Here is a 19421-nt window from a genome sequence, read left to right as displayed (position 1 = left end):
CCCAAGGTCACACAGCGGGTGAGTGGCAGAGGTGGGACTAGAACCCGGCTCCTCTGACTCCCAGCCCCGGGCTCCTTCCACTAGGCCAGGCTGACTGCGATGTCCAGAGGAGACCTTTTCAAAGACTGAGGCAGGTGACAGCCAGGATATTTTTCTGTGGCTGCCTTTGTCACGATGTCTTTCTGCCTTTCTATGTCTCCTCCTGCCCGTCTCCCCCTTCTCCCTCCCTCCCCCTCTTCTCCCCCCAGCCCCACCCTGCCTCTCCCACCTGTCTCTTTCTCTCTTTGTCTCCCCTCCACCCCTTCTTGGCCCTGTACCCACTTTGTCCTCAACCAGGCGAGGCACCACAGTGACGCCACCAGCTAAATTGAGGAGGGGATCAGGTGTGCAGGGAGAGGGGAAGGCCAGGGCGAATGGGGACATGGACACCCCTTCCCTCCTTCCTCTCCCCTGACCCTCCTTCCTCCCCCAGACCCCTTCACTCTCCCCTCCCTTGCTGTTGCCCTCCTCCTATTTCTCTTCCCACAGCGTAAAATAGACAGGCAGGCGTTGGGTCAGGGAGGAGGTTTATTCTCCTGGTTTCCTCTCCTCTGGGGTCTCGGAGTGGACGGAAAGATCTCGGGGGATCCGGGGGCGGGAGGGTGGATGCAGGGTTCCAGGAAGATGGGGGGACTCAGGCCTGGGCCCCTCCCGAGGTCTCGAACTTCTTCTTCCTTCCCTCCATGCCGCTGAGGGCGTCGATATTCTTCCTCCAGTCACCCACCTCACGGTTTTCCTGCGGGCGAGGGGGTGGAAGAGAGTGATCCAAACTGGCCCCTGTTACCTTTTCATCTCTCCACGCCCCCCTGGCCCTGTCTCTTCCTTTCCGTTTCCTCACAGACGCCACACTCACTTCCTGCCACCCCAGCCCTTCACAAATGCCAAGCACCATGCTAAGCGCTGGGTTAGATACAGGATAATCAGCTCCAAGTCCCTTGTCTTATACGGGATTCAGTTCAATCCCTATTTTGCAGAGGAGGAAATTGAGACCCAGAGAAGTGAAGTGACCCGCCTGAGGCCACTCAGCAAACAATTGCCCCTTCTTCCCTTCCCCTCGCCCTCCACTGCCGCAATCTGCTTCTTCCTATCCCACCTCTGCTCTGCCCAACCCAACCCCCTGCCTAATAATAAAAATAAATAATCATGGTACTTGTTAAGTGCTTACTAAGGGCCAAGTACTGTTCTAAGTGCTGGGGTAGATACAAGTTAATCAGGTTGGACACAGTCCCTATCCCACATGGGGGTCACATACCTCTTCTGCATCTTCCCTGGCCTTTTGACCCCTCTCATTAAGTTGCCCTTTTCTGGTCCCCTCATCTCTTCTTCCCTGGGGCCTGCTGTCATCCCTTCACCCCCCCAGCACCTGCCCGGTTCACCTTGCCCCCTGCCTATCATCACCTTCTTATCTTCCAGCCCACCCAGAGATCGCCGCTTCTCCCTACCCCAGATCCCCCTCCGACCCACCCTCCAGTCTTCCCCTCTCAACTCCTTAAGGACACTCCCCAGGCCGGTCCCTGACTAAGCCCAGTCCTCTCTCTAGAGCCCCAGCCCCCTGCCCCCCATTCCCCAGCCCCCTCACCTTCTCAGCATCATCCTTCTTGACCTGCTTGAGGTGAGCCCTCAGGTCCATGGACTCCTTGGGCCGGGCACCCAGCAGCGCCTGCATCATGGCGTCCGCCGAAATACGCACCCGCCTCAGCGCCGGCCGCTTGAACTTGCCGCGGAGGTCGAAGATCTTCTGCGTCAGGTCAGCGATCTGCTCAGGGTGCAGGGAAAAGAGTCGGACACCCCTCCCCCCGGACCGGTGGGGATCCATGGGGCGCCCCTAGCCCCACTCACTGTGGGGAGGCCCCAGGCTGTCATCTCTGTCACCCCAGGCTGGCGGGGGTACGCTCATCCCCCAAGGCCCCGATCCTCCCCAAACCCCCTCATTGACTTCTCCCATGCCCCCCTCCCCTCTCATCCTTCTCACCTCAGTCACGTTCTTGCTCACTTTGGCCTCCAGGTCATATCTCTCCTCATCCACCTTGTCCACCCGTGAATGGAGTGTCCGGCACAGTTCCTGGACAGACGAATGGAAGGTGGGAGGGAGGGACAGAGGGACAGGGGGAGGGGAAGTGTCTTTTCTCCCACTCCCTTCTGCGTCGCCCTGACTTGCTCCCTTTATTCGTTCCCCCTCACAGCCCCACAGCACTTATATACCTATCTGCCATTAATTGATTTCCATTAATGTCTATCTCCTCCTTTAGACTGTAAGCTCATTGAGGGCGGGGAATGTGTCTGTATATTGTTATAGTGTACTCTCCCAAGCTCTTAGTACAGTGCTTTGCACACTGTTAGCGCGCTCAATAAATACAATTGATTGATTGACTCGGATTCTGACGGAAGGGGCCAAGGCGGGGCAGGACAGCTGGTCCTTAGGGGCAGTGGGAGGGCCCGGGGCCAAGATTCCTGAGTCCATGGGGAAGCGGCGGGGTGGGGAGGGAAGACCTGGGCCCTGAAGGCAGGATGCCCCAGTTGGGGGGGAAGAGAAGGAGAGGAGGCAGAGGCAGAGGGCCCCGGGGTCCCAGGTTGGGGGTGGTACCTGCAGTTCGGGGGTCCCCAACCCGGACACGTCAGGAGGGACACAGCGCTCCCCGAGGAACCGAGCCTTCTCCCCGCTCCGCTCCTCTGCCTCCCGCTCTAGTTCCTGTTTGGCAATCTGGAGCATCAGGGTCTGGTGAGGAGATTTTGGTGGGGGGGCAGAGAGGAGGAAGCAGGAGCAGGAGGAAAAGGAGGGAGGAGGAGAGAGGAAGTTAGAGGGGGCCGGGAGGGAAGGCGATAGGGTGCGGTGCCTGGGCACATGGTAAGCGCTTAACAGATGCCAGAATTAATTAATTAGTATGGGAGCCCCCCACCACTTTCTTACACCCTATCCCATTTCCCACGCTCCTTTCTTCTCCCCCCTTCTCCCCTCCCCTGGCTTCTCCTGGTTCCTCTCTACCCCCTCACTTCCCCTCCAGCCCCTCCCACCACTCCTTCCAGTCCCCTCTTACCACTCCCATTCAAGACCCTCCCACCACTCCCTACAGATCCCTCCTACCTCTCCCCTCCAAGCCCCTCCCACAATTTCCCCTTCAGCACCACCCACCCGTCCCTCCCGTCCCTCCCACCCCTCCCACCCCTCCCTCCAAGCCCCACCCACTGACCCCCGGCCCCTCCCGCCGCCCTCAACCCTCAGCCGAGCCCCTCGCACCCCTCCTCTTCACCTTCAGCTGCAGTTTCCGGGAGGCGGAGATCTTGGATTTTTTCTGTGGGGGAGATGGGGAAGGGTCCATAGGAGGGTCCAGCGTCAGCGCTGCCTCTGCTGGGGTCACCCCCGCTCCGCCCGTCCCGCACCCCGTCCCGCAGCCCCTCACCTTGGCATGGGGCTCCGTGGCGTAGGCCTTGTAGTTGGCCGATGACCGGCGCCGGACAGGGGGCGGGGGCTTGGGGGCTGGGGCCTTCACCTCCTCCACCGTCTCCTCCTCCTCCTCTTCGTACTGCTCAGGATGGGGCCTTCACCCTCTCCTCGAGGCCCAGGCCGCCGGCCTCCCTCCCTCCCTGCCCAGTGCCACCCTGGATTCTCCCCCTTCCCAATCCTCACCCGCTCGGAAACCCAGGCCCCCTCCCCAGCCTCAGCTCTCTCCCCAAAGCCCCCTCCCCAGGACCCCCTCTCCCTCTCTCACCGTGGCGGCATCCCTGGGGAGAGAAGGGGAGGCAGAGGTGTGAAAAGGGTCCCCCGAGTCGCCCCTGCACCCTCACCTCCCACATGGCCCCCCAGATCCGAAGCCCAGCCCGCTGGGAGCCACTCACCGCTCCGCCATCCTGAGCAACAGAGCCTGGAGCTGGGGATGGAGAAACGAGGGGTTAGCGTGGGGAGGAGCCGGCCCGGTTCCAGCTCCAGCTCCGGCTGCCGGGGTGACCTTGTGCGGGGGACCGAGCTCCCTGCCTCACCTCCCGGTTTCGTCTCTGGGATCTGTGGCTGAGCCCCAAACCCCGAGCCCGAAGTTAAATATATCAGGGAGATAAGGGATGGAGAGGGGGGCGGGGGAGAAGGGGGAGCAGGGGCAGACCTTCCTTACAGTCTGAGAGGAGGGGCCTGGGGAGCTGGGCTTGATGTGTGTGTGTGTCTGAGCCCCCGAGGGGCTTCCCCATCCTCCAATCCCACCACTTCTCCCTTCCCCTTCCCCGAGTTGAGATCCCAGCCCCCTTTCTCCTCCCCCCACCAGTCCTCCCTCTTCCCCCAGCACCCCTCCCACCCCATCCCACGGCTCTGGCCTCCTTTCTCTCCTTGTAAGGTCTGAGGGGCCCGCACCCATTATCAGACCCTGACAACTTTATCAGGGGAGAGTGAGGGGAACACTGGGCAGAGGCCTCGCCGGCCCCGCCCACCCCCTTGCCCGCTCCACTAGCCCGGCCCACCCCTTGCCCACATCACTGGCCCCGCCCTTCCCCTTGCCCACCTCCCTGGTCCCTCACCGCCCTGTGCCTGGGCTGGAGCTCTGGAGGGGTGGGGCTGGAGGCTGGCATGGGTGGGTGAGTGGGGGACGGGACAGGCGAGGGGCTGGGGGCACCAGCCGGTGCTTTAAAGAACTCCTGGTTGGTCTTTAGGGTCTTAAATTAAGGATCCTGATTTCAGTTTACGATGATGTGCCCCCCTGCACTCCACTCTCCCCTCCTCTCCCCCCTCTCTCCCTCCGTCTTCCTCCCTCCTCCTCTCCCTGCTCCCCCAGGAAGGGAGCTGTCCAGAATGCAAGGGGTGGTGGAATTTAGGATCCTAACATCGAGGCTATTAAGCACCCAACTACAGAAGCAGCACGGCTAGTGAAAAAAGCTGATAACTGGGAGTCGGGGGGTCTGCGTCCTAATCCCAGCTCCGCCACCTGCCTGCTCTGAAAGCTTGGGCAAGTCACTTCTCTACCCTTTGCCTCAGTATCCTCATTTGTAAAATGGGGGTTCAATGCCTGTTCTCTCCACCTTCCACTGTGAGCCCGGGTGGGACAGGGACCGCTTATATTGTCTCTATTTCAGTGCTTAATAAAATACTGGGCACATGGTAAGTGCTTAACAAGCAGCCAATTACAATTAGGTGTTTGGGGAATGTTCCAGAGAGGCAAAGTACACAGGGGGACATTAATATAAGTCACTTATATAATTTAAAGATGATATCTAATTTAAAGATGCATACATCAGTGTTGTGAAGGGATGGGATGGATCAGGGGTATGTTCACAGAAATTCTAGAACTAACCTACCGACACACACATCCACACACATCCACTCTCTGTCCATCTATCTCTCTCTGTGTCTCCAAAAACTTGGTTTTTCACAGGCCTCCTGGAACCCAGGACCAAGAAGCCAGGACAAAGCCATGCCAAAGGCACACAGAAGGTTATCATCTAGGTTTATTCCTGCCGAGACATCCATGGGAGGGATGGAGTGGGGAGGCCCCCTTCCCACCTCCCCTCCCTGTGCCAGAAGGAGCTGAGAAAGGGATCGGGTAGAGAGGTCTGGTGGCGGGGATGGGGGAATTGGGGATGGGGGTGAGGAGGCAGACTGGGGGAGGGCGTGGGAGTCGCGAGAGAGTTAGGGGTCGGGAGACAGGCAGAAGCGGGCAAAGGTATCTGTGTCTGTGGGGGAGTGGGAATCCCCTCCCGGGGGTAGAGAGGAGAAGCCGGCGGCCTGAGCCAGTTCTCTTGCCCGTTCCACAAATATGGCCATTTGCTCCGCCCGCAGATCCACCAGGTACCTGAGGGAGGATGAGGACGGTCGACTGGGCCATGCCCCTCGACCCTTCCCCCACGTCTGTTTTCCCAGCCTGCCCTCCCTCCCCCACCCCCCAGCATGCCCACCCTCCCCTCAGCCTGCCTCTCCTCCCCCAGTCTGTCCTCCTTCCCCCCGGTCCCACATTACCTGGCCAGTTCCATCACAAGGAGGCCCCCGGGGGCCACACAGGCCCGAAGATCAGGACGGAGGTGATGAAGCATCCTGCGAGGGCATAGGATACCTGGGTCTCTGAGGGGGACAGATTTGGGGGGAAGAGGCTAACAGAGGGTGGGAAGGGGAGAGCTGGGCTGGTCCCCAAAAGCTCCGGGCCGGATCTTGGGGTCCCTAAAACACATTTATGAAGGTGGGGAGAGGGGAAACTGAGCTGAACAGGGGGCGAGGCCCTATGGTCACATACCCGCAGGAGGTGTAGATGAGCTGGAACCGCTGGAAGAATTTGCTCCGGTGGGGCAGGTTGGCAGCAGAGTCCAGGGGCAGGAAGTGGACCCGGAAGAGGCCCAGGTCAGGGGGACCTGGAGGAAGGCAGGAGGCCAGATGGGAGGCGAGCGGTCCGGGGCAGCGGGCCAGTTAACGCGAGGTCGGGGAGTGGGAGAGAAGGATCCGGTGGATCGAGAGGGGTTCCAGAGGGGAAAGACTGGGAAATATTTGGGAGGGGAAGGCGGGTGGGGACGGGGGCGGGAGGGAGCCCCGCCAGTATCTCACTCACCAACGCAGGGGGCTCCGATCTCTTCCTGATCCCCCGCTTCCTTCCCGCTGCCAGGACCCGATGGCCCCGGGTTCAGCTCCCGAAACCAAGTGGTGACGTTGTACAGAGAGATCTCGCTAGCGGACTGCAGAGAGTCAGGGGACAATGTGGTGGGCGGGAGGGTTTCAGGAAAAGCACCGGGGTGGGATTGGGGGTTAGAGAGGGGAGGGGAGTGGGGCAGGAGAGATGGAAAAAGGGCAGTCAGGAGGTGGACAGAGAGGTGGAGAGAGGGGGGTGTGGAGAGAAGGGAGAGGAGAAATCTGGGAGTGGGGGTGGAGTAAGGCAATGGCTAAGTCAGGGGTTGGAAGGATATGGGGGGAGGTTGGGGGGGGAAGAGCAAGGACATCAGGGACCTGAGGGTAGGGGACTACCTTGGTGGGGACCCCGTTGCTGGTCCTGAGGAGGTTCTTATTCTCAGTCTCGATGCCAAAGGCTATGAAGGGCCCCGTGGCCACATCCCCCCAGTACCCTCGGGCACAGACTCGCTCTCCACGCTATGGGGGAATCCAAGGTCACTGTCCAGGATCCTGACCCTAGTCGCCACCTCCCACCAGGACCCCTCTGGGAAAGAACCCCCCCCCCCCCGGGGCCCCGAGGCAGGCGGAGGCCGGGAACGGGCCAGTTGCAGACCGGGCGGCGGGCACCCGAGTTTCTAAGGGAAACATAGGAGCAGCAGCAGGGGCCGGGGGCTGGCATTCTGGGGAATCTCCCGCTCACGTGGACGACTAGACGGCTGGACGCCAGGCTGAGGTTGGGCACGTGATAGGCCAAGGGATCCCGGAGCTCGAAGGCCATGCCTGTGTCCCTCCAGCGTCGGTACTCGCGGCAGCCGATGACCCGGGCCTGGAGAGGGGGGCGGCTGAGGACCCGGGCGGCCCTCCCCCGGACCCCCCCCACCCCCAGCCGGGGCTCACCCCACGGTCGTGCAGCTTCATGTTGAGATCCCAGTCGCTGACACCCACTCGGGAGTCGTAGCGGGAACCCAGGTAGTGGCGGATCCGGGAGTCCCAGAGCTGGGGCAGCGGGAAGGCCCCAGGGGTGGCTCGGCCCCAGAACCGGAAAATGGCTTCCAGCCCATCTCGTTCCCGGAACTGGGGGTGGACGGGAGGCAGGGGAATGGAGGGCAAGCATGGGGAGGCCGGGGAGGGGGATGTGGGGAGAGAGGCCATCGAAAATTGGGACAGACCTGGGGGAGATGGAAACACTCGGGGGAGACCGTGAGCAGGGGATGGGGCGGAACCACTAACTCCACACCGTGGGAGACCCTCCCCCAACCCCCAGCCCTCAGTGGCACCCCAGTCTCTGCACCGCCATCCCCCCCAATTCCTAATTCTGACCCTTTCCCCCGACCTCCCTGCCCCTGGCTGTAGGATCCCCCCAACCTTGAGGTCGCTGAGGCTGAACAGAGGCAGGAGTTCCTGCAGGCGGTCGGGCTCGGGCAGGAGCCGGGCGAGGAGCTGGGCCTGGGCTTGTAGGTACCCGGCCACGGGGGTCCGCAGCAGCGAGTTTCCCCACAGCTCCAGGAACATCTCGACACGCTCTGGGGTTTCGGGTGGGAAGGGGAACAGAGCAGGGTCCAGGATGGCTGAGTCTGGACTTTAGATTCCCGAGGGAGCTTGGGGCGGGGAAGGAGGGGAGACCCAGGGTCTGGGGTTGGGACCCCTGGATCTTCGGGGGTGGGAGGGCCCGGAGACCTGAGCCTATTGGCCCCAGAACTGACCCTGCAGCCCCATCTTGTCCGGGTCCTCCAGGGCCAGGGTCAGGAACAGCATCTGCCGGGCGATGTTCTCTAGGCTGGGCTCCAGGATGAAGAACTAGGGACACGTGGCGGTCAGGTAGAGAGGTCTGCATGGGTCGTGTTTCCGGATGGGCCCTACTCGACCGGACCTCCCATACCGGAGGTCTAGCGTGCTTGAACCCTGGGATTTTTTTCCCAGATTTTTTGGTTCAGCCAGGCCTACACCCTACTTAGCCCGTGGCTCCGGCAGCCCATGACTCTAGCATCAGGTTGGGGTACCCTGAAACATTTCCCCTGATCATGACATAACAATAATAATAATAACAATAATAATAATTGTGGTATCCCCTGCTCTATCTAGGATCTTGACCTGGCGCTCCCCTCCCCACCCCCACGCGTTCCCTCACATTAACCCGGCGCCGGGGCCAGCGAGCTGCCTGTGCCATGGTCCGCAGGACATGACGGCCATCTACCGAGCCCATCAGCAGGACGTTCAGTTCGAGGAGCTCAGCCCCGGGAGGTTCTCCCTCTTCTGAGAGTGGGAGGGGACCTGTAAGAATATGGAACATATTAGACGGCAGAGCTCAAGAGGCCTCTTGCTTTGACAGCAATAGCCTTATAGAGAAGCAGCATGGCACAGTGGAAAGAGCACGGGCTGTGGAGTCAGAGGTCATGAGTTCGAATCCCAACTCTGCCACTTGTCAGCTGTGTGACCGTGCGCAAGTCACTTAACTTCTCTGTGCCTCAGTTACCTCATCTGTAAAATGGGGATTAAGACTGTGAGCCCCACGTGGGACATCCTGATTCCCCTGTGTCTACCCCAGCGCTTAGAACAGTGCTCGGCACATAGTAAGAGCTTAACAAATACCAACATTATTATTGACCCTCCCTGCTCCCCAAACTCCAGGTCCCGGGGGGGGGGGGGTCCTATCCCTCCCAGAATCCCCTGGAACAGCAGAACCTGACTGCAGAGAGACTTCTGCCCCTGGGACTGTTGCGATTCATAGTCTTATATATTATAAAGCTCTTATATGGAGCTTTTTTTCGAGCTGGCCTTTGGGTCAGCTCCCAAATTCCTTTAGGCAAAGGAATCCTCCTGCACTGGGCTTGGGAGGGCCAATCCCGAGGACTGACGGAAGTCGTGGCCTTTCCAATTCCCGGAGATTGATTAAGATTGGGAAGTGGGGGATACAAAGCTGGTGGGGGGCGGGGATGGGCTCACATTCCTGCTGCAGGTCCAGCGCCGGGGAGAGACCCCACCACGCTATGGAGCCGAAGCCTTCGCCGGACCCCACTGCTGTCATGTTTCTGAAATGGAGGCTAGGGGTCAGAGGTTATGGGTTCAGAGGTTATCTCCAAGTCTTTAGCCGGCACCTTTCACACACACTCTCCCCAATTACAGCTGGCCTTTAGAACACCCCTGCCCTTTCTCACCGAGGCTCGCAGGGTCACCCTCCGCAACCCGGGCTTCCCATCCCACACTATCACCACTCGTCTGCTGTGTGACCTTGGTCAAGTCACTTCAGTTCTCTGTGCCTCAGTTACCTCATCTGGAAAATAGAGACCATGAGGCCCACGTGGGAGAGGGACTGTGTCCAACCCAATTTTCTTATGTCCACCCCAGCCCTTAGCACAGCGCCTAGCACACAATAAGCACTTAAATTCTATAATTATTATTAGCACCCCCCTCGCCCCGGGGTAGGACCCCATAATCTCTTCCGTCTTATTCTCTTTTTTTCCAAATGAGTCGTCCTGAGCCTCATCCCCCAATCCTCCTGCCTTCCAACCCTTTTCCCTTCCTCTCCGACCACCTCCATCCCTCCCCACCTCAAGGCCCCGCTCAGGCCCGCACGGTTAAGCGCAACCTACCATGCCTCTCGTTCTAGTCCCGCCCCCTACCCCCTTCTGTCCAATGGGCAGCAGGCGCTTCTGCCCGCGGACCAATGGGAGGCTCAGCTCCGCCGCTTTCCAACCAGGCTTCTCTGCACCACAGCGGCAGGGGACGCGGTTGCCTTGGCAACGGACCTGCGGTTCTCGGCTGGAGACGCCTTCTCCCGCCTTGCTCCAGGGAATCCGAGCTGGAAATCGAAATAACGATGCTATTTGTTAAGCGCTTACTATGTGCCAGGCACTGTACTGAGCGCCGGAGTGAATACGAGCAAATCGGGGTGGACACAGTTCCTGTCCCAGTTGAGGTTCACGGTCACCAGCCCCCTTTTTCTCAATAAATACGATTATTATTATATTATGTAAGAATAGTAATGCTACAGATGAGGTACCCGAGGCACAGAGAATAATAATGTTGACATTTGTTAAGCGCTTACTATGGGCAGAGCAGTGGGGTAGACACAGGGGGGAATCAAGTTGTCCCACGTGGGGCTCATAGTCTTAAAGCCCATTTTACAGATGAGGGAACTGAGGCACAGAGAAGTTAAGTGACTTGCGCACGGTCACACAGCTGACAAGTGGCAGAGCTGGGATTCGAACCCATGACCCCTGACTCCAAAGCCCGTGCTCTTTCCACTGAGCCACGCCAAGGTCAACAGAACAGGAGGTAGGCTGGTCCTACCTCCGCTCTGCAGCTGCTCCCTCCCCTTATGCTCCTTTCCCCCCATTTGAAGAGCCCATCCTTTCATTCCATCATTCATTAGTTGTATTTATTGAGCGCTTACTCTGTGCAAAACGCTGTACTAAGCTCTTGGGAGAGTACAATCTAACGATAAACAGACACATTCCCTTCCCACAACGAGCTTACCGCCAGAGGAGGAGACGGTAATATAAATAATTACAGAGAGATGCATAATTCAATCGTATTTATTGAGCGCTTACTGTGTGCAGAACACTGTATTAAGCGCTTAGGAGAGGACAATGTAACAATATAACAGAGGCATCCCTTGCCCACAGGGAGCTTACAGTCTAGAGGATCCTGTTCCTAAGTTCCGCAGCTCCAAAGGGGAGTCCGTGTTAACGGGGATCCGAGAAGGGACACACACACACACCTCTCTCTCTCTCTCTCTCCCTCTCTTCCCTCCCTCCTGAAATGCAGCTGCTTCTGAGAAACAGCAGAGCATCTGCCAGCAGAAATCGTCGTTCGGGAAACGGGTGGAACCAAGATCCAGAATACAGGAATGGTCAGTTAATGACAGAGGCAGCGGAAACGGGGTACACTGGGAGGGAACAGCATTGGGATCGAAGCCAGTGGGAACAAGCCAAGGCTTGTTAAATCTCTCTCTCTCTCACTCACTCTGCATTTTATTCAGTCCTGGAAAACAAACCTCCAATAGAGCAATAGGAAAACCCGTTCTGAACAACGCTGGTAGAAAGGGGGAAAGCGAGGTGGGAGGGGAGAAGCAGAGTCACCTCCTCTTCCCTACACAAATGGGGGAACTGCAGGGTCTGTGCTCACGCTCCCGTGATCACACACATCCCTTAGTCTCCATTTTCTCCATCTGGGAGAAAATTCAAGACGGAGGGACACGACCCCACGGATCCTCAACTGCCGGGGGAGAAGGGCAGATGGGGGGAGCCTCCCTCCCGTTCAAAGAGTTGAGACTCTTGAGGGCTGAAAGTCATGGGAGCCTGGAAAACTCACCACCCAGGGGAATGGAGGCAGCCAGACAAGATGGTTTCTCCCTCTCAGGAGGGACCCAAGGATGGGAAGGTTATCTTCCCTTTTATCATCTAGTTTCCAGGGGGAGCATGGGGAGGAGTGGGGGGAGTGGAGATTGTCAAAGCAGAAACCAATGGAGGGGGCAAGAGGTGAACTTCAGGGACACCCCTCCCCAGCTCCAGTCTCTTCTAAACACTGTCATTTGGCCTTGATGGCATCTCAAGGTGGAAGAAATGGAGGAGTGAAGGGGCAGGCTAGGGGGTCCTCTCCCCCCACTCATTCTTTCCCATCATCCTTCCCCCGATTTCTCGATGGTATTTCCACACCTGCCCTCTTTGCCAGTCTTTCACGCTGATTCGGTTTGATTGTCGTGCCTGGGTCTCAGCCTGGGCAAATGAAGAGAGGGCCAAGCGAGGAAACAGAGGAGGAGGCAAAGGGGATCAAGGCAGAGGGTCGGGAGTAGATTGGGGGCGGGAAAGAGAAAAGACCGGGGTGGAGAGGGGGCAAAGGGGGAGACAAAGGGGCCGGAGAGGGGACAAAGGAGGTTCTGTCCCATCTCCTCCAGCTGTGGGTCCCTTGTCCCAAAGAAGGAAGCCAGGGAGGGAGGAGGGCACAGAGCCTCCCCGTTCAGGAGGGCCGTCCAGCAAGCAAGGTGTCCACCTCCTCTTCGGGCTGCAGGGTGTGCCACTGGGCGATGGGCCTCCGGGGGTTGGCCAGCATGTCTGACCAATGGCGCAGCTCTGCACCGCCTGCCCCTAGCCCCACAAACACCTTCCCGATGGCCTCGTTCTTCCCCAGCTTGTCGTAGTCCAACACCGTCAGCGCCACCTGCACCCTCTGTGGGTCGGAGAGATGGCGGCTTTTATCAGGCTCTTACCGGGGGCCAAGGACGCTGCCCAGGCGAGACCGCCGGTTCCGAGATCAACAGGTGATCAGGTACAGCGTGGTCGGGTCGGGGTGGGGTGGTAATGAAGGTGGCGGTCTCTGGGCTCGGAGACCGGGGACCGGGGAGTGCTGGGGCCAGGGGGAGAGAAGGGCAAAGGGGGATGGAGCCTCAAGAACTGATCTGGGGTGGGGTGGGGCTGCTCAGGAAGTGGGCACCCCTGAGGATGTGAGGGACTGGGCCTCGACGAGCCCTGAGGTTGGAGACAGTCCCTTTCTGGGCAAAAGGGGTGTTGAAGGGCGAAGAGGGCCTGAGGGAGGGGATTGTATGCGTGTGTGTGGGGAGGGGGCATGTGTGGGGGTGTATGTGTGTTGAGGGGAGTGGGTCTCACCTGGATTTGCTCAAACGGCACCTCAAAGCTGAAAGACTCGTTGTAGTAGGGGTTGAGCGTATTCTTCTTGATGGTGGTCTTCTTCTTCTTCAGTCTCTTCCCTCCCTGCAGCAGATGGATCTTCACGTATGGATCTGGAGGGGCAGAGGTCAAAGGTCGGGGGATGGTTAGAGAGCCCGGGCTGGGCGGATGGAACGCCGGGGTCTGAAGGAGGGGGAAGGCGGGAACCTGGGGCCACTGAAGGGACTGGGGGGCTGAGAAGCTGGAGGTTGGGAGTGGTGGTGGTGGGGAATGTCTGGAGCTTTTTATCTCACTCTATCCCAGGGCGGCTTCCCTCCCGGGGAACACATGCAGTGGGCGGAGGCGGGGTTCTGGGAGCGACCTCACCAGAAAGGCCCCCCACGTCCATCTTCTTGAGATTCTTGGCCTCCAGCACGATGACGGTCAGTTTGCCAGCAGTGGGGACGTAGCGCAGGGAGAAGCAGATGTCTCCCAGCTTCTCTTGCTGAGGGTGGAGTAATAATAATGTTGGTATTTGTTAAGCGCTTACTATGTGCAGAGCACTGTTCTAAGCGCTGGGGTAGACACAGGGGAATCAGGTTGTCCCACGTGGGGCTCACAGTCTTAATTCCCATTTTACAGATGAGGTAACTGAGGCACAGAGAAGTTAAGTGACTTGCCCAAAGTCACAGAGCTGACAAGTGGCAGAGATGGGATTCGAACCCATGACCCGAGTAGGGTAAGCCCCATCAGAACCCAGGCTCAAACCCCACCGGGTCCCCCTCCAAGAGGGCAGGGAATGGAACAATCCCGAGAAGGGAGGGGATCATCCTTCTCGGAGAGGATGGAAGGTCTGGAACCGATTTGGTGAGGAGGAAGAACTGTGACCCGATTAGCTGCTGGGAAGGCTCAGAGTCGGGGCTGGTCAAAGGGGAGGGTCTAGGGGTTGACGGGCAAACCCAGGGCCACCGGCGGATTTTGGGGACGCGGGAGAGTCCGGCTGGGCTGACGGGGGCCTATGAGAAGGGTGAAAAGAGCCAGGGAATGATGGGTGGGGCCTTGGGGCTTCTCCTAGCTCCTGAGGTGGCCAGTGGGGGCTAATGGAGAGACCTGGGGTCCCGATATGTGGGGGAAGATCATGGAGAGTGGCCCGCAGGGCTGATGGGCAAGAAAGAGCCAGGACTCGATGAGGTGGGTGGGACCAAGGTCTGGGGGCGGGGGGCTGGCGGGAGACCCAGTCACCTCTTCCTTCTCGGCAGACTGCAGATCCCTCCACTCCTCGATGGGCCGGGCCAGGTCCACAGAGCTCATGGGTACGCGGACCTCGCCAATGGCGTCGTGCTTGGAAAAGCGGTCGAAGTCGTAGACCGCCATCACCAACACCTTCCCGCCCAGCTCCGCGTATGGAATCTGCAAGAGGAAGGGGTGGACCAGTCAGGAAAGGCAGGGGAGGGGGCGGGAGGCCCAGAGGAAGGGTCCAGGGTCTCATGTGGGGCAGACCAGCGACAGAGGATCTCCAGGGGATGGGCCTCAGGCGAAAGCGGACCTAGGGCAGGACCAGTGACCTAGGGGGACCTGAACTCCAGGGGCCCGAGGCTGTGGCCCACCTACTTGTGGCAGGGCAAGCAAACTGTAGTTTGAGGATGCTCACCTTCGGTTCTGCTCTGTCCTCGTCTCCCCAGCTGCTAATAATAATAATGATTGTCATCACTGCAGTATCTTAAACTATTTAGTATGGGCCAAGCAATGTGCTAAGCAGCAGCCTAGTGGAAAGAGCATAGGTCTGGGAGTCAGAGGACCTGGGTTCTAACCCTGGCTCCCCCACTTATCTGCTGTGTGACCGTGGGCAAATCACTTCACTTCTCTGTGTCTCAGTTCCCTAATCTGCAAAATGGGGATTCAATCCCTGTTCTCCCTCCTATTTAGACTGCGAACACCACGCGGGGCCTGATTATTTTAGTGCAGTGACCGACCATAGTAAGCGCTTAACAAATACTACTAGTAGTAGTAGTAGTATGGTAAGCACTCACTATGTGCCAAGCACTGTTCTAAGCATGGGGATAGGTACAAGTTAATCAGGTTGGACACAGGTCTGCTAGCAGCGGGCAAGTAGCGCAGATGGGGCTCACGCTTGCAATCCCCATTTTCCAGATGAGGTAACTGAGGCCCAGAGACACTAAGCGACTTGCCCAAGGTCACACAGCCGACGTGGCAGAGCTGGGATTAGAATCCAGGTCCTTCTTACTCCCAGGCCCGTACTCTCTCCGCTAGGCCATACTGCTCCTCGATCCAATCCAATTAGATCCAATCCAATCCAATTAGATCCAATCAGATCAGAAACGGTCCCTGGCTTCCATGTGGCTACGGTCTATAGAGGAAGGAGAATAGGTGTTTCATCCCCATTTTACAGTTGAAGAAACTGAGGCCCAGGGAAGTGAAGTGACTTGTCTAAAGTCACCCAGCAGAGTTTAGGGCCCAGGTCCCAGGCCCACCCAGGCCCACCCAGCTCAGCCAGTGAGCTCCGAGGCTAGTGTACCTGCACTAGAGGTGAGAGGGAAGGAGCTATTTTTTTAAAATGATATTTATTAAGCCCTTACTACGTGCCAGGCACTGTTCTAAGTTCTGGCGTAGATACAAGCTAATCAGATTGGTCCCTCATGGGGCTCGCACTCTTAAAGCCCATTTTACAGATGAGATAACTGAGGCATAGGGAGGTTAAAGGACTTGCCCAAGGTTACACAACAGACAGGTGGTGGGGCTGGGATTAGGTGGCGCTAGGGAAATGGGAAGAAGCATCCAACACTTCACATTACACACCTGTGCGCAGTGAGGTCACCAGAGGGAGAACCCGAAAGCCCGGGCCCCAGAATAACTAGTTACGTCACTGGTCCTGAGGGATCCAAATGTTCTGACGTGGGAAACAGCCAGAAATGGTCCTCTGGCCCCGCGCCCCACCTCTGAGAATGGATTGGCCCAATCCAATTGCTGCCGGGACCATTCCAAGTGCCATTGGGGATGGGAGGAGGAGGGATAGCTGAAGGAGCTGACGTTGGGAGTTCCTCTTACCTTGAAGGAGAAGGTCTCTCCGAAGATGGGGTTCAGGGTCTTGCGGTGGACTTTGGTCTCATGCTTCTTCTTCTTGTCGGGGAGCAGGAAGACCTTGACGTAGGGGTCCGACGTGCCCCCTATATCCAAGGCTGCCAGGTCTGCTGCCTGGAGGACCCCCACCATCAGCTGGAGGGGGCCGGGGGAACGGAAGGGCAGTCAGGAGAGCGGCCGTGGAGTCGAATCAAATCCAAATTACCGACCCACTCACCGCCTCTACTGACCTCCTCCCTGTAGTAACGATAATGACCGTGCTATCTGTTAAGCACTTACTAGGTGCCAGGCACTGTACTTAAGCGCTGGGGTCGATACAAGCAAATCGGGTTGGACACAGTCCTTGTCCCATGTGGAGCTCACAGTCTCAATCTCTACAGATGAGGTAACTGAGGTACTGAGAGATGAAGTGACTTGCCCAGGGTCACAAAGCAGACAAGTGGCAGAGCCAGGATTAGAACCCATGACCTTCTGACTTCCAGGCCCGGGCTCTATCCACTACTTTCCATCCTGTCCGCTCCTGTCAGATAAACTTAATGCCCTTTCCCAGGACTCCCAGTGGGTCTCAAACCTGAAATGGTCCCTCTGCTCCTCTTCTTTTTAACGGTATTTGTTAAGCGCTGACTATGTGCTACGCACCGTTCTAAGCGCTAGGGTAGATACAAGCTAATCAGATTGGACACAGTCGGGGTCCCACATGGGGCTCAGGGTCTTAATCCCCATTTTCCAGATGAGGTAACTGCGGCCCAGAGAAGTTAAGTGGCTTGCCCAAGGTCACCCAGCAGACAGGTGGCAGAGCCGGGATTAGAACCCAGGGTCTTCCGACTTCCAGCCCCGTGCTCTAACCACTAGGCATCACTGCTCTCGGTTGCGGATTTGGGGGTTTTCCTCTACCTCCCCACCATGTGCCCAGTCCCCACAAGCTCAGGAAAACTGGAGGTCGATTCCTCGTTTGATCGGCAGTCTTCCCGGGATGTCCTCCCTCACCAACCTGGCTGCTCTGGAAATCATAGTCCAGGGAATACTGGAGCCGGCCCAGTCGCTCCGGCTCCTTCTCCGGCTTCCCGTCCCCTACCAGTTCCGGCCCCAACTCCTCCACCTCGGGCTGCACCTGGGGGTCGAGGAGAAAGGGTGAGATCCCAGAAGGCCCCGGCGGGCGGAGGTGTGCGAGATGGGGGGATGACCGAGTCCTTTCGTTCCCTGCGCCCCTCCTCTCCCCATCCCCCCGCCTTCACCCCCAGGGTCCCGTCGAGGTTGGTTACGAGGCACAAGGGGGGAAGCCTCAATCCTCTGACCCTAATCAGTTAAGAGGCTCAGCAGGCAGAACAATGCTGGGTCAGGATCCAAATGCTGGGTCAGGATCCACAGGATGTTTAGGTCTCTGCGGGGCAGGTGGTTGAGGGCAGCAGCGAGAGGAGAAATGAAGGCCACAAAGAAGGAATCCCAGCAGCTAGGACGGGGGTGGGAGTCGGGGGTCTGGATGAATGTGGAACATAAATACCATAAAGAGTCATGGGCCAGTGGCCATTCCAGCCCCAAATTCCGCCTCTGGCAGCTTGTGTGGGCAGGGAACGTGTCTGCCAACTCTGTCGTACTGTATTCTCCCAAACGCTTAATAAAAATGGTATTTGTTAATACTAATCGTATTTGCTAAGCGCTTACTGTGTTTCAGGCACTGTCCTAAGCGCTGGGGTGGCTACAGGCAAATCAGGCTGGGACACTGTCCCCGATCCAAGTGGGGCTCACAGTCTCAATTCCCATTTTACAGAGGAGGTAACTGAGGCACAGAGAAGCGAAGTGACTTGCCCACGGTCACATGGCAGACAAGTGGCGAAGCTGGTACTAGAACCCATTACCAAAGGAAGCTTGGAGGGACAAAGCCAGAGGTAGTGGAATTTCCATCCCTAACACGAGAATGGCTAAAGAACCATTATTTAGCCATTCTCGTGTTAGGGATGGACATTTCACCACCGCTACCTTTCTCCCTTCATAACGTATCGTGACCCCAGTGCCTATAAATCTCGCTTAAGTCCTCTCTAGCCTTCTACTATCCCTAGGTTTTTTGTTTTTGTTTTCTAATAGGCCAAGCAGGCTGCTGGCTATGGGGACCGGATACTTGGGTGCCTGATGGAGGAGGGACTGAAAGTAAGAGTTCTGATGTCCTGCACCACCTAAGCCCCCTTAACAGCTCCCTCATAATAACTGGGGTATTTGTTAAGCGCTTACTATGTCCCAAGCACTAAGCACTAGGGTAGAGACAAGTTAATCAGGTTCGACACAGTCCCCGTCCCTCTCGGGGATCACAGTCTGAATCACCATTTTACAGAGGTAACTGAGGCACAGAGAAGTGAAATGACGTGCCAAAGGTCACCCCGCAGATACGGATCAGAGCAGGGATTAGAACACACATCCTCTGACGCCCGGGCCCGTTTTCTTTCCACGAGACCATGGCGGGGTCGGGCAACTGGGTCCCTAAAGGGCGCTGCGGGTTGAGAGGTGAGGATGTTGGACTCCCACCTTGTCTATGTAGCTCTTGCCCAGCTCCTTGACCTCCTTCAAATGGATCTGGGCCTTGCCTTTGGCCTTCTTGCCCTTCTTCCGACCGCAACATTTCTTACAGATGCAGACGCAGCAGCAGAGCAGGAGGAGGCCAGCGAGGATGAGGATGGTGGCCAGGGCCCAGGGGGGAACTGCCGAGAGCGTGAGGGGAGAGGGAGGAGAAGAGGGCGGGGAGGAGAGCGATTGGGAGCACTCAGCATGTCCGCGGTGGAGCGAAGGAACGAGACCGCATCCCGGTAATGGAGGTGGGGCGTGGGTTAGGGTTATTCCCAGTCTTCCCCTAGTCACCTGCCCCTGTCCCCAAGGGAATGGCTGAGTGAACAAAAGCTCTCGGCGATTCCAGGGGCGTGGTGGAGGGCAGAGAGCTGAAGTGGCTGCCGCGGAGGCTGCTGGAAGAGGCAGTCCTGACCTTTTCCAGGGTACTGAAGTCAGGGGGAAGGAAGGAGATGAAGAAAGGTGTTGGAAAACTGCCCCCGAAGCCGAAGGGGCTAGAGAAAAGAAGGGAGCACCTGGTAGGGGGCGAGGGGGGGGAAGATGGAAGACTTCTGTAA

General features: G+C 58.0%; 3 protein-coding genes across 10 annotated transcripts in view; all 3 read right to left on the bottom strand.

Annotated features, from left to right (window-relative positions):
* Positions 1–549: 549 nt before the first annotated feature.
* Positions 550–4043, bottom strand: TNNI3 (troponin I3, cardiac type). 2 transcript variants are annotated; one of them, XM_029072705.1, is made up of 8 exons: positions 3874–4039; positions 3747–3759; positions 3438–3560; positions 3288–3329; positions 2624–2755; positions 2012–2101; positions 1619–1795; positions 550–775 (listed from the first exon to the last, which is right to left on the bottom strand). In XM_029072705.1, exons 1-8 carry the CDS (start codon positions 3882–3884, stop codon positions 674–676), a joined length of 690 nt encoding a protein of 229 aa, XP_028928538.1. In that variant the 5' UTR covers positions 3885–4039; the 3' UTR covers positions 550–673. The 2 variants fall into 2 exon arrangements, with proteins under 2 accessions (XP_028928538.1, XP_028928539.1); XM_029072706.1 differs by lacking the exon at positions 2624–2755 and having other exon boundaries at positions 3874–4043.
* A 1402-nt stretch (positions 4044–5445) lies between these two features.
* Positions 5446–10259, bottom strand: DNAAF3 (dynein axonemal assembly factor 3). Of its 6 annotated transcripts, none has more exons than XM_039913370.1 (12): positions 10198–10259; positions 9551–9636; positions 8736–8878; positions 8311–8404; positions 7973–8130; positions 7505–7681; positions 7308–7433; positions 6962–7084; positions 6552–6675; positions 6243–6357; positions 5972–6073; positions 5446–5807 (listed from the first exon to the last, which is right to left on the bottom strand). In XM_039913370.1, the coding sequence occupies exons 2-12, from the start codon at positions 9630–9632 to the stop codon at positions 5645–5647; spliced, it is 1407 nt and encodes a 468-aa protein (XP_039769304.1). In that variant the 5' UTR covers positions 9633–9636; positions 10198–10259; the 3' UTR covers positions 5446–5644. The 6 variants fall into 6 exon arrangements, with proteins under 6 accessions (XP_039769304.1, XP_028928651.1, XP_028928652.1 ...); XM_029072818.2 differs by having other exon boundaries at positions 10156–10200; XM_029072819.2 differs by having other exon boundaries at positions 5972–6046; positions 10156–10200.
* Positions 10260–11544: 1285 nt separating this feature from the next.
* SYT5 (synaptotagmin 5) overlaps positions 11545–19421 on the bottom strand; it is a 10302-nt gene continuing 2425 nt past the window's right edge. For both annotated transcript variants that reach the window (XM_029074089.2, XM_029074090.2), the window contains 7 exons: positions 18829–19001; positions 17303–17422; positions 16279–16446; positions 14455–14622; positions 13600–13717; positions 13213–13346; positions 11545–12775 (listed from right to left, as the gene is read on the bottom strand). In XM_029074089.2, coding sequence (XP_028929922.1) covers positions 12566–12775; positions 13213–13346; positions 13600–13717; positions 14455–14622; positions 16279–16446; positions 17303–17422; positions 18829–19001 — 1091 coding nt within the window. In that variant the 3' untranslated portion in view covers positions 11545–12565. The remainder of the gene's footprint in view (positions 12776–13212; positions 13347–13599; positions 13718–14454; positions 14623–16278; positions 16447–17302; positions 17423–18828; positions 19002–19421) is intronic.

The sequence above is a fragment of the Ornithorhynchus anatinus genome, chromosome 10 (assembly GCF_004115215.2).
Source record: "Ornithorhynchus anatinus isolate Pmale09 chromosome 10, mOrnAna1.pri.v4, whole genome shotgun sequence".
In the NCBI taxonomy this organism is placed as follows: Eukaryota; Metazoa; Chordata; class Mammalia; order Monotremata; family Ornithorhynchidae; genus Ornithorhynchus; species Ornithorhynchus anatinus.
This window is presented reverse-complemented; position numbering and strand designations above follow the sequence as displayed.

Coding starts and splice junctions, on each gene's coding strand:
- TNNI3 (XM_029072705.1), bottom strand. Junction 3,330..3,437: donor CCACGGAGCCCCATGCCAAG/GTGAGGGGCTGC, acceptor TCTCCCCCACAG/AAAAAATCCAAGATCTCCGC. Junction 776..1,618: donor AGAAGGATGATGCTGAGAAG/GTGAGGGGGCTG, acceptor CCTCGCCCGCAG/GAAAACCGTGAGGTGGGTGA.
- DNAAF3 (XM_039913370.1), bottom strand. CDS start 9,632: ATGACAGCAGTGGGGTCCGGCGAAGGCTTCGGCTCCATAGCGTGGTGG. Junction 7,085..7,307: donor CCAGCCGTCTAGTCGTCCAC/GTGAGCGGGAGA, acceptor ATTCCCCCATAG/CGTGGAGAGCGAGTCTGTGC. Junction 5,808..5,971: donor CTTGTGATGGAACTGGCCAG/GTAATGTGGGAC, acceptor ATCCTCCCTCAG/GTACCTGGTGGATCTGCGGG.